At 49.6% G+C, this 16,386-nt stretch overlaps 1 protein-coding gene across 1 annotated transcript in view; it reads right to left on the bottom strand.

Moving 5' to 3' along the window:
* The window catches only part of CIAPIN1 (cytokine induced apoptosis inhibitor 1), a 60,673-nt gene that overhangs the window by 30,495 nt on the left and 13,792 nt on the right, over positions 1-16,386 (bottom strand). Inside the window, exons 3-4 of the mRNA XM_029608938.1 lie at positions 14,212-14,373; positions 7,453-7,523 (exon numbers count right to left, since the gene is read on the bottom strand). Coding sequence (XP_029464798.1) covers positions 7,453-7,523; positions 14,212-14,373 — 233 coding nt within the window. The remainder of the gene's footprint in view (positions 1-7,452; positions 7,524-14,211; positions 14,374-16,386) is intronic.

Genomic DNA, 16,386 nt, shown 5'->3' with positions numbered 1-16,386 from the left:
CGTTTATCACAAAGTAAACAACTAAAGGAAAATTGGTTCTTACCTGCTAATTTTCGTTCCTGTAGTCCCACAGATCAGTCCAGACTCCTGGGTTTTGCCTCCCCTCCAGCAGATGGAGACAGAAGTTTTGGCAGACTCTGTCCTATACCCAGAGGTGCCACCTACAGTCTGCCAGTATTACACTATATCAAAGCAGAATGAATCAAAACCTAACTTAACTAACTACAAGCTATAACCACTGGGATGTACTATCATAGGAACCAGGCCCAATAACCTCAAATGGCAGTACAGCCCGTGACAACATAGTACAACTTCAATGAAAATTTGAAACTCTTAAAAAATACTTACCTGCGGAGCGATGAAAAATCAATAACTGAACAAGTGGACTCTCCGTTATCTCTGTGCTGAACTGGGTGGGACTCTGAACTGATCCGTGGTACTACAGGAACGAAAATTAGCAGGTAAGAACCAGCTTTCCTTTCCCTGTACATACCCGGATCAGTCCAGACTGCTGGGATGTACCAGAGCTCTCCTACATGGGGTGGGACCCGGAGAGCCCCGCTCGGATCACCCTTCACCAAACCCCCCAGAACCTGGGGCTTGTGCATCCAACCGGTAATGCCTAGCAAAAGTGTGAAGTGACTTCCAAGTGGTCACCCTACAAATCTCCTGCAGTGACATTTGCTAGCACTCCGCTCACGAGGCCGCCTGCGACCTGGTAAAATGTACGTGAAGACCAACCGGGAATGGCCGACCACAAAGAAGGTACGCTGACCCAATAGCCTCTTTCAACCAGTGGGCGATTGTAGCTCTAACCACCTTATGTCCTCTTTTAGGGCCACTCCACAATACAAAGAGATGATCTGACATACAGAAACTGTTGGTAACCTCCAAGTAGCGCAACAGAACCCGGCGGACATCAAGCTTTCTCAGATCCCGAGACTGAGGATCAGACCGGTCTGTACTAGGAAAAGACGGAAGTTCAACTGACTGATTCAAATGAAAGGAGGATACCACCTTCGGAAGAAAGGAAGGCACCATCTGCAAGGAAACTCCCGTATCCGTAATTCTCAAAAAGGTCTCCCTATATCATAGTGCCTGAAGCTCCAAAACTCTGCATGCAGAGGAAATAGCTACAAGGAAAAACTACCTTCAACGTCAGATCTCTTAACATCGCTCTCTTCAGGGGTTCAAAAGGTGCTGCATACAAAGCTTTAAGTACCAGGGTTTAAGTTCCATGAGAGACAAGGGTCTCTGATCGGCGGACACAAATGCTTTGTTCCCCGGAGAAAAAGAGCAACATCCTGATGCGTGGACAAGGCTACCCCATGGACTTTACCATGGAAAACACCAAGAGCCGCTATCTGTACCCTGAGAGAGCTGCAGGATAAACCTTTGGCTAAGCACTCCTGTAAGAATGATAAAATATCCAACACCAGGGCCCCGAGTATGTTCCACTTTATGCTTGACGCACCACGATTCAAAGACTCCCCACACTCTGACATAGGCTAGGGAGGTAGAGGTTTTCCGAGACCGCAAAAGGGTAGCCACCACCGTCCGAATAACCTTTGCTCATGAGACGTTTCCTCTCAAAAGCCAGGCCGCTAGACAAAAGCGATCTGCCTCTTCCAAATAAACGGGACCCTGATGTAAGAACATAAGAACTTGCCATGCTGGGTCAGAACAAGGGTCCATTCAAGCTTAGCATCCCGTTTCCAACAGAGGCCAAACCAGGCCAAAGAACCTGGCAATTACCCAACACCAAGAAGAAGTCTCGGAAGCCCTCGAAATCTCAGGGGCCCGTCCACCACTGGATCGACGAGATCCACAAACCACGGACGTCTTGGCCACTCCGGAGCCACTAGGATTACCTCCGCCGGGTGAGACTCTATTTGGTGCAGCACCCTGCTGATGAGGGGCCAGGGTGGAAATACATACAGCAGTACCGTCGTCGGCCAAGGAAGAACCAGGGCGTCCACGCCTTCTGCCCCCGGTTCTCTGCGTCAACTGAAGAGAGGGGCCTTGACGTTGCAAAACGTCACCATCAGGTCCATACTCGGCTGGAACCACTTGGTGCATATGCGGTGAAAGGCTTCTGCAGATAGCTCCCACTCCCTAGGATCGAGTGTGTCGACTGAGGAAATCTGCCCAACATCGTCGACTCCCACAATGTGAGAGGCAGCGATCCTCACTAAATACTGTTCTGCCCAATGCATCAATTGCTGAGCCTTGATCGCTACAGGTTGGCTCTTGGTTTCCCCCCTGGCGATTGATACAAGTCAGTCATTGCTGTCGCATTGTCGGACAGAACCCTAACCGACTTGCCCTGCAAGAGTGGTAGAAAAGCCTGCAATGCTAAGCAAACCGCCCTGGTCTCCAGACGATTGATCGACCATTGGTATTCCTCCATTGACCACAGACCTTGCACTGATTTGTCCTGACAAACCGCTCCCCAGCCTGTGAGACTGGCATCCGTGGTAACCACCGTCCAAACGGGAAATTCCAGAGGGACACCGCAGCTTAAGTTGTCCGAGAGGAGCCACCAATCGAGACTGGAACGAGTACATTCTGTAAGAGGAAGAGGAAGATGAAACTGCTCTGACACCGGGTTCCAATGGGACAGCAATTCTGATTGTAGAGGTCTCATATGAGCAAATGCCCATGGGACCAATTCCAGAGTTGAAGTCATCAAACAGAGGACCCGAAGATAGTCCCAAACTCTAGGAGGCTGTTGGACAACAAATCTCGCACTTGTCCCTGTAGTTTGATAATGCGATCCCCAGTCAGAAAAACCCTCCCCTGGCTCGTGTAACAGGGCTCCCAGGAATTCCAAGGACTAGGAGGGAATCAGATGGCTTTTGGCTAGGTTTAATCACCCAACCTAGTGATTGCAGCAGCAGAATAATCCGGTGAATCGTTGCACGGCAGAGAGCTGCTGACTTCGCTCGGATCAGCCAATCATCCAGATACAGATGAATCAAGAGTCCTTCCTTCCAGAGCTGTGCCGCTACCACGATCATGACTTTGGTAAAGGTCCTGGGCGCCATGGCAAGACCGAACAGCAGAGCCCAAAACTGAAAATGATCTCCAAGGATTGAAAATCTCAGAAACCTCTGGTGATCAGGCCGGATACTGATGTGTAAATAGGCTTCGGTAAGATCCAGAGACACTAGGAATTCCCCCTTGTGCACCGAAGCAATGACTGATCTCAGGGTCTCCATGCGAAACAGAGGTACTCGAAAGCATCTGTTGACTCTTTTCAAGTCGAGAATGGGCCGAAAAGTGCCTTCTTTCTTTGGCACCACAAAGTAAATGGAATAGTGGCCCTTCCACCATTCAGCGGGAGGCACTTGAATGAAGGCTCCGAGCTTGATAAAGCGCCGTAATGTCTCCTGCACCGCTGACGCTTTTCCACGTACAAGCATGGGGAGACAAGAAAGCGGTCTTGAAGGCGCCGAACAAAATCTAAACCGTAGCCGTGCTTTATCACACTGAGGATCCACTGTTCTGACATCAGCTTGGTCCACTCATTGTAAAATTGCAAAAGTCTGCCTCCCACAATTGGAACAGAGGAAGGGACTGGCCTCATCTCATTGTGAGGACTTAGGCACTCCTGCAGACTGGCTTAACCCAAGTCTACTGAAGCGACGGCCTCAAAAGGACTGAGACCAGGACTGTTGCTGGCTGGAAGACTGTCTAGCTGAAGAACCTGATGATCTAGAAGAATGAAATCTCCGATTCCCCCTCAAGCGGGACCGAGGAGAAAAAGAAACTCTCGTCTTGGGTCTATCCTCTAGCAGCCGATGGACCTTATTCTCCCCTAAGGATTGGATCAAATCCTCCAAGTCCTTTCCAAACAGCAACTTGCCTTTAAACGGTAGAGATCCTAACTGAGCTTTGGAGGAGACATCAGCAGACCAGTTTTTCAGCCAGAGCAATCTGCGGGCCGAGATAGCTGATACCATAGAACGGACGGATGTACGGAGGTCATACAGGGCATCCGCACTGTAGGCCGCAGCGGCTTCCAAACGTTCTGCCTGAGCGGCCTCCTCTTCCGAGAGAGATGATACACTTTGTAATCATTTGACCCATCGAAGGCTTGCCTGCAAAGAGAAGCTGCTGCACATGGCAGCCCGTACTCCCAGCGCGGAGACCTCAAATATTTTCTTGAGTTGAACCTATAGCTTGCGATCTTGGAGATCTCGCAGCGCTGTCGCTCCAGTCACTGGGATGGTGGTCTTTTTTGTTACAGCCAGCGCAGAATCCACCTTGGGGACTTTAAGAAGGTTCAGGGTTTCTTCCGGTAACTGATACAGCTTATCCATCACTTTGCTGACCTTCAAACCCAATCTAGGGTGTCCCATTCATGAAAGAGCAGGTCATTTACCAAGAGATGAAAAGGGAAGGATCTGGTTGGCCCCCGAAGGCCCACCATAACAGGATCAATATTCCCCATCTGGGAATCTTCCTGCGGAGTCTCAATATCCAACTCATTCAGAATTGCCGGGATGAACGGCCCCAATTCATCCCTCCTGAAGAGACAGACTACCTTCGGGTCATCTCCTTCCATAGCCTGCGGCAGTGAATTGTCTGTGTCATCATCTGGATCCGCCCCCCTCAGGGGCTTGTCCCCCAAGTCCTGATCCTCCGGTTCAGAATCCACCGAGGAATCGTCCAGCGGACGGGATGGCTCGGTCCGAAGGGGAAGCTGCAGTCTCGGCATGCCCACTTTATCAGGGTGTCTAGGCCGCTTAGTAGGAGGGCTAGACGTCGCTGTCAAGGACCCGGAACTTCTCTTTGTCACTTTGCAGGCCTTAAAAGCCTTATGCAACAACATAATGAAGTCCGAGGAAAAGGAGGATGAAGAGGAATCAGATGTCCCTCAGGGCTGTCCTCTGCCGCATCCAATGCAAAATCCGATGGGCCACCCCCGCAGAGACTGACAAGACGCGGCGATAAGGGGAGGGACTTCCCCTCCCCCCCCCCGCAGCACACTCAGCCATGTGAAAAGTAGCCAAAATGGCCTCCGTTCCTGCGCTGAGTGGAACGGGTCTGGTGCACTGTGCTGCGGCCGGCCGAGTCTCCCCGGCTCGTGGCACAGCTTAGTTCTCTTAGTTTCGGCGGCTCCGGATGTTCTACATGTTCTACAGGCCGCACCATGCGGCATTGAAGCAGCTGCCCACAGAAGCAAAATGGCAACGGAGGAAAAAGAAAACTGCACACAGCTCACCCCCTAGCAATAGCGCTCCCGAAAAAGACCAACGGAGAGCTCTGCTCTCTGAAGAAAATTTAAGATTTTTTTTTTTTTTTTTTTTTTTTTTTTTACAGCCTGCTGGCGTTGAGTCTGGTGCCTCCTGGGGTGAGTGATCCGGGCTCCCCAGTATCACCCCAAAGCGCTAGAGGAAAGAGTGACAAACAGGGTCCTTGACCCCCACTCTAACTGCCTCAGATACCAGGGGGGATGGTCTTCTCAGTAACTGCCAACCCCCTGGGAGGCTGACTTGAGCTTGAAGAAATCCTTCAAAGTCTTTTTTTTTTTTTTTTTTTTTAACTATTCCCACAGATCAAACTGAGTAAAAACTTAAACCTTCTACACTGTTTTGTTTTTTTTAACTGTCTAACTACAACTGTAGGGTTTTTGCACCTTCACCATCTGCTGGAGACAGAGAAATACTAGCAGACTGTAGGTGGCACCTCAGAGTATAGGACAGAGTCTGCCAAAACGTCTGTGTCTCCATCTGCTGGAGGGGAGGCAAAACCCAGGAGTCTGAACTGATCCGGGTACGTACAGGGAACACAGCTTAGTAAAATGACCCCCTTAAGATTTTAAGCTTCTGGGGAGCGGGAAATCCCTACTGTACCTGAATATAACTCACCTTGCAGTACCAATAAAGTGTGAGCGAGACGATAGGTCAAATATAAGACGCAGTGGTGTCTCATACAAAGGCCCACTATTTCATGGAATGGTTTTTCCTTGAACAATATGTATTTTACTCTGATCCTATGTTTACATTTATATCATATATGTCTATCTTTACATGTCTTTGCATTATTCTCTTGTTGATGGACAAAGTGTTATGTTGACCACCATGTTAAATAAAGAAGCCTATTTTACATAGGCCTCCCGGCGCGCGCAGAGCCCCGGGACTCGCGTAAGTCCCGGGGTTCTCCGAGGGGGGTGTGTCGGGGGCGGGCCCGGTCGTCGCGGCGTTTCGGGGGCGTGTCGGCAGCGTTTTGGGGGCGGGTACGGGGGCGTGGCTACGGCCCAGGGCGGTCCGGGGGCGCCTCCGTACCCGCCCCCAGGTCGCGGCCTCCGGGAGGCGTAAATCCCCCGACAAAGGTAAGGGGGGGGTTTAGACAGGGCCGAGCGGGTGGGTTAGGTAGGGGAAGGGAGGGGAAGGTGAGGGGAGGGCAAAGGAAAGTTCCCTCCGAGGCCGCTCCGATTTCGGAGCGGCCTTGGAGGGAACGGGGGTAGGCTGCGCGGCTCGGCGCGCGCCGGCTATACGTAATTAATAGCCTTGCGCGCGCCGATCCAGGATTTTAGCAGATACGCGCGGCTCTGCGCATATCTACTAAAATCCAGCGTACTTTTGTTTGCGCCTGGAGCGCAAACAAAAGTAGGCTATTCGCACGCCTTTTAAAATCTGCCCCATAATGTATGACCTCCATCACCTCCTTCTACAAATTGATGTTGGAAAAGCATTCCTCAAAGCCCAGCTTCTGCATGCTTTTCCTACTTGATCAGAGGAAAAATAAAAAATTCTAGAACAAGAGGTTATGCTATGAAACCCCAGAAAGGTACACTCAGGAGCAACACAAGAAAATATTTATTTATAGAAAGAATAGGGTAGGTGCAAGGAACAGTCTCCTAGTGGCGGTGGAGACCAAAAAAAAAACCCCCACACACAACACAGAATTCATGAAATAAGCACATAGGATCCCGAACTGCGACATGAGGAGGAAAGTCAGATCATCAACAGGCCCTGCACCAGGTCTGAAACTGAGCAGACTAGATGGGCCTAACAGTCCTCATATTCTACGTTTGTATTAAAATCTGTACTAGTCCTGGGATAGAATGTATGCAGGGAATCACGCCATTATTTTTGTATTATGAGGACAATGCATGGGTTATGTTGGGATAGATTGATGCTGTTTTTAAATTGTGGAATAGAGGCAGCTACGGCTCAAAGTTTATCTTCCACTTATGTATTCTTGCCTCCATCCTAGAAATTTCTATGATTTTATTTACATTCTAAGAATACCCATTTACATATCTCTGAGGAAGTCCTGGTTTTCAGACTTCTAAGTACTTGCACCGACAAAAGATGGGAGTCCAAGAATTCTTAGAGAAGAGAGATTAAAAATATATGCCTGACTCAGAATGGCACTGCTGACATGCAGTTAGCTGGAAGTTCAGAAGCCTTCACAATCCAAATTTAGGGTTAAACCTACCTCTGTCACATGCGTCAAACCAGCTAGTGTCAGGGCAGAGGAGAGCCGAGCTGCTGTTCTCACAGTGCTTCCTGGAACAAATAGGCAGAAGTGAGAAAGGGAAGAGGACGCAGCCTGGCATTCAATGAGGGATCAGCATTGATTATTAAATTATCTTCTCGCTTTCTACTCTTTGGAAATTTCTCTCATTTGGAAGAAAGCTAAAGGCCACATTCCATGGGACAGGACTGACAATTACAATTACTTTTAGGCAGCATGTAAGGACTCCCACCTGGCAAAGTTCCCTGTTAAGGCTACACGAGCCTGCTAGAAACAGTTACCCAGCAGCTCGCTCCAGGTCTGATCTAAGTCATGAATTATAGCAGCCAAGGAATGAGTCAGCAGTTACCCCATGCACCAGGTTCAGCTAGCAGATAAGGAAAGGTCAGGCCCTGGGCATGATTATTCATTTTAAAAAGTTCTTCCGAAACCCAAAAGATATGTTCTAATATGTTTTTCAGATTAATTTTAAGCACTTTTTTTCTGCCTGGCCAGGCCTGCTAAAGGCTGGAGCTGCCCTGCGTCTTCCTCAGTATTCCTGGACCTCATTTTTACTGTTTAACCAACAGAATGCATATTCCCAAAATTTATTCTTCAGACATTGCTGTACTAAATAAAAGAAACTTGGGAATGAAAGAATTGGCTAGGCCACTTATCCAGAGAGGTAGAAGATCAAAGTATGCCTCAAACAACTGCAGCCAAAACTGAGAAAGTATGAGAAAAAAAAATTGGAAAATTGGTTCTTACCTGCTAATTTTCAATCCTGTAGTACCACGGATCAGCCCAGACTGCTGGGTTATGCCTCCCTTCCAGCAGATGGAGACAGAGAAAAACTTGAAGGACACCCCTGTAAGTAGGATGCGCCACCTGCAGCCCCTTCAGTATAAATAATATCAAAGCAGAATTAAAGTGGTAACAGGAATCCAAAACTTTAAATGATTAAACCAAATTTAGGAGACTCAACTATGTACAAAATGTGAATCTTCATCCTGCTATAGTATGACAGGAAAAAACCAGATAATATGTCGAGCGGAATAAAAAAACTGGGTGGGCATGTGGGCTGATCCGTGGTACTACAGGAATGAAAATTAGCAGGTAAGAACCAATTTTCCTTTCCCTGTAGGTACCCAGATCAATCCAGACCGCTGGGATGTACCCAAGCCGCTTTACATGGGGTGGGACCTAGAAAGCCCTGCTCGAAGCACACCATTGCCAAAACTCTCCGAGTCGGGAGCCCGAACATCCAAACGATAATGCCGAGCAAAGATATGCAAAGATTTCCCAGGTTGCAGCCCTACAGATCTCCTGAGGGGAAATCAACTGACTTTCTGCCCAGGACGCCGCCTGAGAACAGAGCAAATGAGCCTTAAGACCCTCTGGAACTGCTCGCCCATGACATATGTATGCTGAAGCAATAGCATCTTTCAACCACCAGGCAATAGTAGCCTTGGAAGCTTTAAGCCCTTTCCTGGGACCGCTCTACAAGACAAAAAGGTGATCAGACAGGCAAAAATTATTAGTGACCTCCAAGTAATGCATCAGTGCCCGCCTGACATCCAAACGCTTCAATTCACAAGCATGTGGAGAATTCTGATCCAAATCCGGGAACGCAGGCAACTCAAAGGACTGGTTCACGTGAAAAGCAGATACAATGGCACCGTTCTAAGAGAAATACCAAAATCGGAAAACCTAAGAAAAGGTTCACAACAAGATAGGGCCTGAATTTCTGAAGTTCTCCGAGCCGAGCAGATAGCTACCAAAAACACCGTCTTGATTGTAAGGTCCTTCAGAGTGATGCACCTGAGCGGTTCAAAAGGAGGTTCACACAACATCCTAAGGACCAAATTCAAACTCCCAGATAGACAAACAGCTTGACGTGGTGGATGCAAATGCTTAGCACCCCGAAGTAAACGAACCACATCCGAATGAACCGCTATGGACGCACCGTCCACCTTTCCACATAAACATCCTAACACCACTTGAACCTGGAGAGAACTGAAAGCTAGCCCTTTTGCCAAAGCCTCTTGCAAGAAGGCTAGAATGTGGACTATCAAGGCCTGCCTAGGGGAAACATTCGACCTACTACACCAAGAGTCAAAAACCTTCCAGACTCTGACATATGTAAGAGAGGTGGAAGTTTTGCGAGCCCATAAAAAAAGAGTGGAAATTACCGAATCCGGATACCCCTTCTTTCTCAACTGCCGGCTCTCATACGCCAAGCCGCTAGACAAAAGCAATCCACCTGGTCAAAAAATACTGGACCCTGCTGCAGGAGATTCGGAAGATGACCCAGATGGAGTGGCCTGTCCACTGCAAGGTTGAGGAGATCCGCGAACCACGGCCTTCATGGCCATTTCAGAGCCACCAACACCACCGCTCTCAGATGGGCTTCTAACCTTCTCAAGATCTTGAATACCAGAGGCCAAGGAGGGAATGCGTAGAGCAGAATGTCGTGAAGCCATGGAGGACAAGAGCGCCCACCCCTTCCACTCCGTGCTCTCTTCTGCGACTGAAGAAGTGCGGCGCCTTGGCATTCGCTCAAGTCGCTAGTAGATCCAAACGGTGAATCCCCCAGCGATGAGATATCAACACGAACACCTCGTCGGACAGCTCCCATTCTCCGGGATCCAATCTCTGACGGCCCAGAAAATCCACCTGTACGTTGTCTACCCCGGCAATGTGTGAAGCCGCTATCCTGAGCAGGTGAGTTTCTGCCCAGGCCATGAGCTCATCCACCTCCGCTGCTAAGGGGCGGCTTTTTGTGTCTCCCTGCCGGTTGATTATATGCTACCGTTGGTCGGAGAGCACTCTAACCGACAGACGATGAACCAGAGGCAAGAACTTCTGCAGGGCCAAGCAGAATGCCCTGGTCTCGAGACGACTGATGGACCATTGCGCTTCCTGCTGGTCCATTGGCCTTGGGCTGCCTGAGATTGGCAAACTGCCCCCCAGCCGGAAAGACTGGCATCCGTCGTCATAATAGTCCACTGAGGGACTCCAGATCCATCCCCCGGGACAAGTGTTCGTGGGTCAGTCACCAAGCTAGGCTGGATCTGGCCGGTTCCTGGAGGGATAAGGGAACTTGAAAAGCTTCCGACTTGGGGTCCCAACGTGACAGCAAAGCCCTTTGCAATGGCCTCATGAGAGCTAAAGCCCATGGGACCAACTCCAGAGAACATGCCATAGAACCAAGAACCTGTAAAATAGCCCCACGCCCTGGGAACTGGCATGGACAAGAGACGCCAAACTTGCGACATGAGTTTGTCTATTCGATCCTGCATCAGGAAGGCTTTCCCAATCAGAGAATCAAATCTCGCCCCCAAAAATTCTAGGACCTGGGCGGGGGACAACTGGCTCTTGTCCGCATTGATGATCCAATCCAGAGCGTGAAGTGTCTGCACCACCCTGGCGACCGCCACCTCACATAGTTCCTTTGACTTCGCTCGAAGCCAGTCAAGTAGGGATGGACCAGGATCCCCTGGCAACGGATAGCCGCCGCCACGACCACCATCACCTTGGGTAAATGTGCGTGGAGCAGTCGCCAGCCTGAAGGGAATTGCCTAAAACTGGTAATGCTTGCAGAGGACCATAAACCGGAGATACCGCTAATGGTCCTTCTAAATTGCAGTGTGCAGGTATGCTTCCGTCAAATCGAGGGACGCTAAAATCTCCCCTGCTCTGACGGAGGCGATTACGGAATGTAGCGTCTCCATATGAAAATGGGGCACTGAGTGCTCTGTTGACCTTTTTCAGATCTAAAATTGGACGAAAGGACCCTTCCTTCTTCGGAACCAGAAAATAAATCAAATACCTGCCAGTTCAAAGTTCATTCAGAGGAACCGGAATGACCGCCCCGAGGTCCAACAACTGGCAAAGCGTGAGAGACACCTGGCACCTTTTCTCCACAGACCAGCAGGGTGACACCAGAAATAGATCGCGTAAGGGACGAGCAAAATCTAAGGCGTAGCCGTGTTCTATAATGTTTAGAACCCACTCTTCTTAAAACAGGGACAGCCACCCCCCAACAACCGGAACAGGGGAGTGAGCCGGCGCTATTTAATTGGGAGGACTTGACTCCCGTTACTCCTGTGGCACTGCAGTCTCGGATGGGTCTACTGCTACGAAAGGAATAGGAGCAGGTCTGCGACCTGCCGGATGACTGTCTTTGGCCAAACGGAGCTGGCTTAGACTGGCGAAAACGACGCTGTCCTCGAAAACGCGACCAGGAAGGGCCGAAACCTCTGGAAGCTTTTGGCCTATCTTCCGGGAACTTGTACACTTTATTGACCCCCAAGGACTTAATGGACCTGCTCCAAATCATCTCCAAAAAAGTAATTTCCCCCGAAACGGAAAAGCACCCAGCTGCGACTTGGGAGGAAACATCAGTTGACCAATTACAGAGCCATAAAAGTCTGCGGGCTGACACCGCAGAAGCCATAGTACGGGAAGGACGTACAAAGGAGTTTCATACAAGGCAATCCGCCCCATACACTACCGCGGCCTCCAAATAATCAGCCTGCTCCGACTCCTCTGGGGAGAGCTCTCTGGAACTCAGGAGTTGTTGTACCCACCGGAGACTCGCACGCTGCATTAAACTACTGCAAACGGTTGCTCGAACCCCCAGAGCCAACACTTCGAAGAGACGCTTGAGAAGCACCTCCAGCTTACGATCCTGAGGATCCTTAAGGGCAGCCGCCCCAACCACAGGAATAGTCATACGCTTGGTGTCTGCGGATACGACCGCATCAACCTTGGGAACCTTCAGGAGGTCATCCGACAGCGGGTACAATTTTTCCATAGCTCAGCCTACACGAAGGCTAGCTTCCAAAGTATCCCACTCCTGAAACATTAGCTGGAGCAACATAGGATGAAAAGGAAAAGTCCTAGCTGGGGGACGAAGACCAGACAGCACCGGATCCACTGTGCCCTGATACTGAGGCGCTGGTGTCTGACCGGCCGGTATACCCAACTCCGCTAGGACATGTGGGATCATCGGCTCCGACTCATCTCTATGAAAGAGCCTAAGGACCCGATATCATCCCCTTTCACCGGGGCCACACGCTCGGAATCCTCATCCATGCCCACCTGAAGCGGATCCCCCAGCGGCACCACCCCTTAGTTTCCGGAACCGGTCCCTTCCCGGACCACCCTAATCCGGGAGACCCTCAGGAGGATCTGGCCTAGGAACCTGCACTGGAGGAGAGGGCCCATACCCAGGCCACCCCAGAGGGGGCTCAGGATCTCCTATGGGCATAAGGCTAGCTAAATAAGCCTTATGTAATAGTAAAATAAAATCAGCCGAAAAAGGATGCTGGCCCTTTAAATTTTCCCTTAGGGGGAGTAACCAAAGAAGCATGGAAAGCAGGAAATAAATCATGGGGAGACCCGGGGCAAAAATCCTGCAGAAATAGCTGAGGAGGGAGATCCCCTCCTCCTGCTGAGCTATCTGCATTGGCATCTAAAGCTCCTAAAATGGCCACCGTTCCCGCGTTCCACAGGGCAGGCTGAGTACCACGAGGCAACATCAGGGCGCCTGCACCATGGGACTGATGTGCCTGCTTCCCCCTGCCACCAGCTGCCCCCGCTGATGAGCCCTCGCCCCCGGGAAGACACTGGGAGCAGAGGCTATCTCTGGAGAGCCATGCTGCCGGCTCCCCATAGGATTTGCAGGCCAAAGCGCACGGCATCGCCATGCTGAACAAGGAGGGGAGGCCGCAAAAATAAACCCCAGAGCCTGGGAGGCTGAATAAGAGCATCACGGCTGCAAAAAAATAAACAAAAAAACCAACGCATTCCAATTCTTTTTTTTTTTTTTTTTTTTATTCACATTGGTCTCACCAGAGCACAACCCACGGTTGTTTCTGGCCAGGGGAGGAGGGACCGGCCCACCAGTAAATCCCCCCCCAGTCACTCACCGGCTGCTGCTCCTGGTACACTGGAGTGAAGGGCAAAGCACACGGCAGGCCTACCACCGAGGAGAAATGACTTTGCTCCTCGGGAGGCCCAGCTCTCTTTTTTTTTTTTTTAAACTTTGTTTCAGTCAAACAAATTTAAAGGACTCCTGTCACAGCAACTCTTTTTTTTTTTCTTGTTTAGAGTCAATTAGCTAGGACTGCAGGTTCTGCCATCTTCATCTGCTGGAGACAGAGAAATACTGAAGGGGCTGCAGGTGGTACATCCTACTTACAGGGGTGTCTTAAGTTTTTCTCTGTCTCCATCTGCTGGAAGGGAGGCATAAACCAGCAGCCTAGGCTGATCAGAGTACGTACAGGGAATATGAAATATTTAAAATCAGCAAGTCATTCCTGTTTCATGAAGCTTTTAAGTGTTTATTACACTGGATTTAATTAATATGCTTGTCATATGCAAGTCTGTAACCTGCCCAGAACAAGTGTTTTGGAGGAGATGGGATGTAAGTATTATAAAATACAAGAACGAATAAAACAAATCTTATGGATACGTTTGATATGAACAAGAAGCGTCCCTCTTGCTTTGACCCTAACTCATATTCCATCTGCACAATACCAGGATACTCCAAGGTCAGTTCCATATTTTAGGTCAGCCATTATTCCTGTGGCAGCCTGCATTACACCCCCTCAAAATTTCCAGCAGATGACATGTGTGTGAATTTAAAGCAGCCTACTAGAAGCTGTATCTTTGGCTCTCTAAGAAAGGTTTTCTTTTCCTGATACTTATAAGCGACTGGGTGGTATCATTTACCTCCTGTTACTGAGGCAGAGGTCACAGGCTCCTTCAGAAGAACTCTACCACCAGGCTTCAAAATTCGAGCAATATCTGCCAGCATGGCTGTACTGTGCACAGCGGCGCTGCCCGGCACAAGGCCCAACAGAGCCACATCAAAACTGGACTCTACGTGTGCCGCTGAAAGGAAGAGGAAAAAAACAAACATATTCATTGGCATCCTTCAGTAAATTCAGAGTCTCTCACCTACCCTGGCTGTAAAAAAAGCTTCTCACCAGGCAGCACTGGGTTGTGGCCCACTTCCTGAGTGGACTTCAGGCTCAGGGCTTCCTGTGCGGGTGCACATGAGAGGTAATAACCAGTCTCTATGTAAACCACTATCCTGGAGGAGCAGGCAGATACCATCAGCTCATGGGTTTAGATACCACAACAAGCAACGGAAAAAAAATTGCTTACAAGTGTTCCGTGATGATGACACACCAACAAGTCAAAATGATGAAGCCACACAATGATCACATGCCGAATGTGGAGTTTTCCCCCAGTTTCTGAAAAATCCTAGAAAAACAATACTTTCTAGACATATTCAGGATGTCCTGTGCACCCCAAGTTTGCACAGTTTACGTTGGGCTAAGCTCACCAGAGGCAGAAAGGAAAATGTGACTCCCAAAGGGAAGATGGGCAGGTTGTGCGACGTGTGGACCTGCTGTCATGCTGCGGGCATTTTCAAAGGGAAAAGGAAAATTAGGTCTTACCTGATCATTTTCGTTCCTATAGTACCACGGATCAGCCCGGACTCCTGGGTTTTGCCTCCCCTCCAGCAGATGGAGACAGAGAAAGTTTTGACAGACTCTGCCATATATACCAAGGTGCCACCCACAGTCTGCCAGTATTACTCAATGTCAAAGCAGAATGGTTCAAACCAAACTAACTACCTTATTTTTCGCTCCATAAGACGCACCTGACCATAAGACTCACCTAGGATTCAGAGGGGGAAAATTAAAAAAAATAAATAAATAAAAAATGGTGTGCTAAACCGGCTCTGTTCGTCTTATGGAGCAAATTAGGGGAGTACATAACTTTTTCTCCCCATTTTGTTTTCGTGTCTGGGGAGGTCCATTTCGGTCCATTCCCCAGATCAGAAAACTTTTGTCTTTCTATTTCTGTGGGACACCCCCCCCCAAAAAAAAAAACAAAAAAAAAACAACCCATCCCAACCCTTTAAATGAATTAACAACCCCCCACCCTCCTGACCCCCCATGAACTGCCAAATTAATTAAATACACCCCCCCCCCACCCTCCTGACCCCCCCCCCCCCCCCCAAGATCTGCCAAAAGTCCCTGGTGGTCCAGCGGGGGTCCGGGAGCAATCTCCTGGACTTGGGCCGTCGGCTGCCAGTAATCAAAATGGCGCCGACGGCCCTTTGCCCTTACTATGTCACTGGAGTCGACCAATGGCAGCGGTCAACCCCAGTGAGATAGTAAGGGCAAAGGGCCGTCGGCGCCATTTTGATTACTGGCAGCCGACGGCCCAAGTCCAGGAGATTGCTCCCGGACCGCTCCTGGACCCCCGCTGGACCACCAGGGACTTTTGGCAGGTCTTGGGGGTGGGGGGGGGGGGTTTGTTAGATTTTTTTTTTTTTATATATTCGCTCCATAAGATGCACAGACATTTTCCCCCCACTTTTGGGGGGAAAAAAGTGCGTCTTATGGAGCGAAAAATACGGTATATACAGGAACCGTAAACTCAATACTAGAACACTGACCGTGACCCAAACCCAATAACCAAGGTGAAAAGATTGATCTTCAGACCCAAACTAGACAAATATCGACTGAGCAGACTCTCCATTGCCTTGATGCTGAGAAGGGGCGGGACTCTGGACTGATCCGTGGTACTACAGGAACGAAAATTATCAGGTAAGACCTAATTTTTCCTTTCTCTGTATGTACCCGGATCAGTTCAGACTCTTGGGATGTACCAGAGCTAACTTACTTAGGGTGGGACCTGGAGAGGCCCACTTGGAGCACTCCTTCTCCAAATCCCCCCCGAAAACCGGAGACTTCCACGTAGCCGCTCTACAAATCTCGAGGCGAAATGTGCTGGCATTCCGCCCAGGACGCAGCCTGCACTCTAGTAGAATGTGCCCGAACATTCACCGGAGAGGACTTCTCATGCAGTAAATAAGCAGAGGTGATA

This window comes from Rhinatrema bivittatum, chromosome 7 (assembly GCF_901001135.1).
Source record: "Rhinatrema bivittatum chromosome 7, aRhiBiv1.1, whole genome shotgun sequence".
NCBI lineage: Eukaryota > Metazoa > Chordata > Amphibia > Gymnophiona > Rhinatrematidae > Rhinatrema > Rhinatrema bivittatum.
This window is presented reverse-complemented; position numbering and strand designations above follow the sequence as displayed.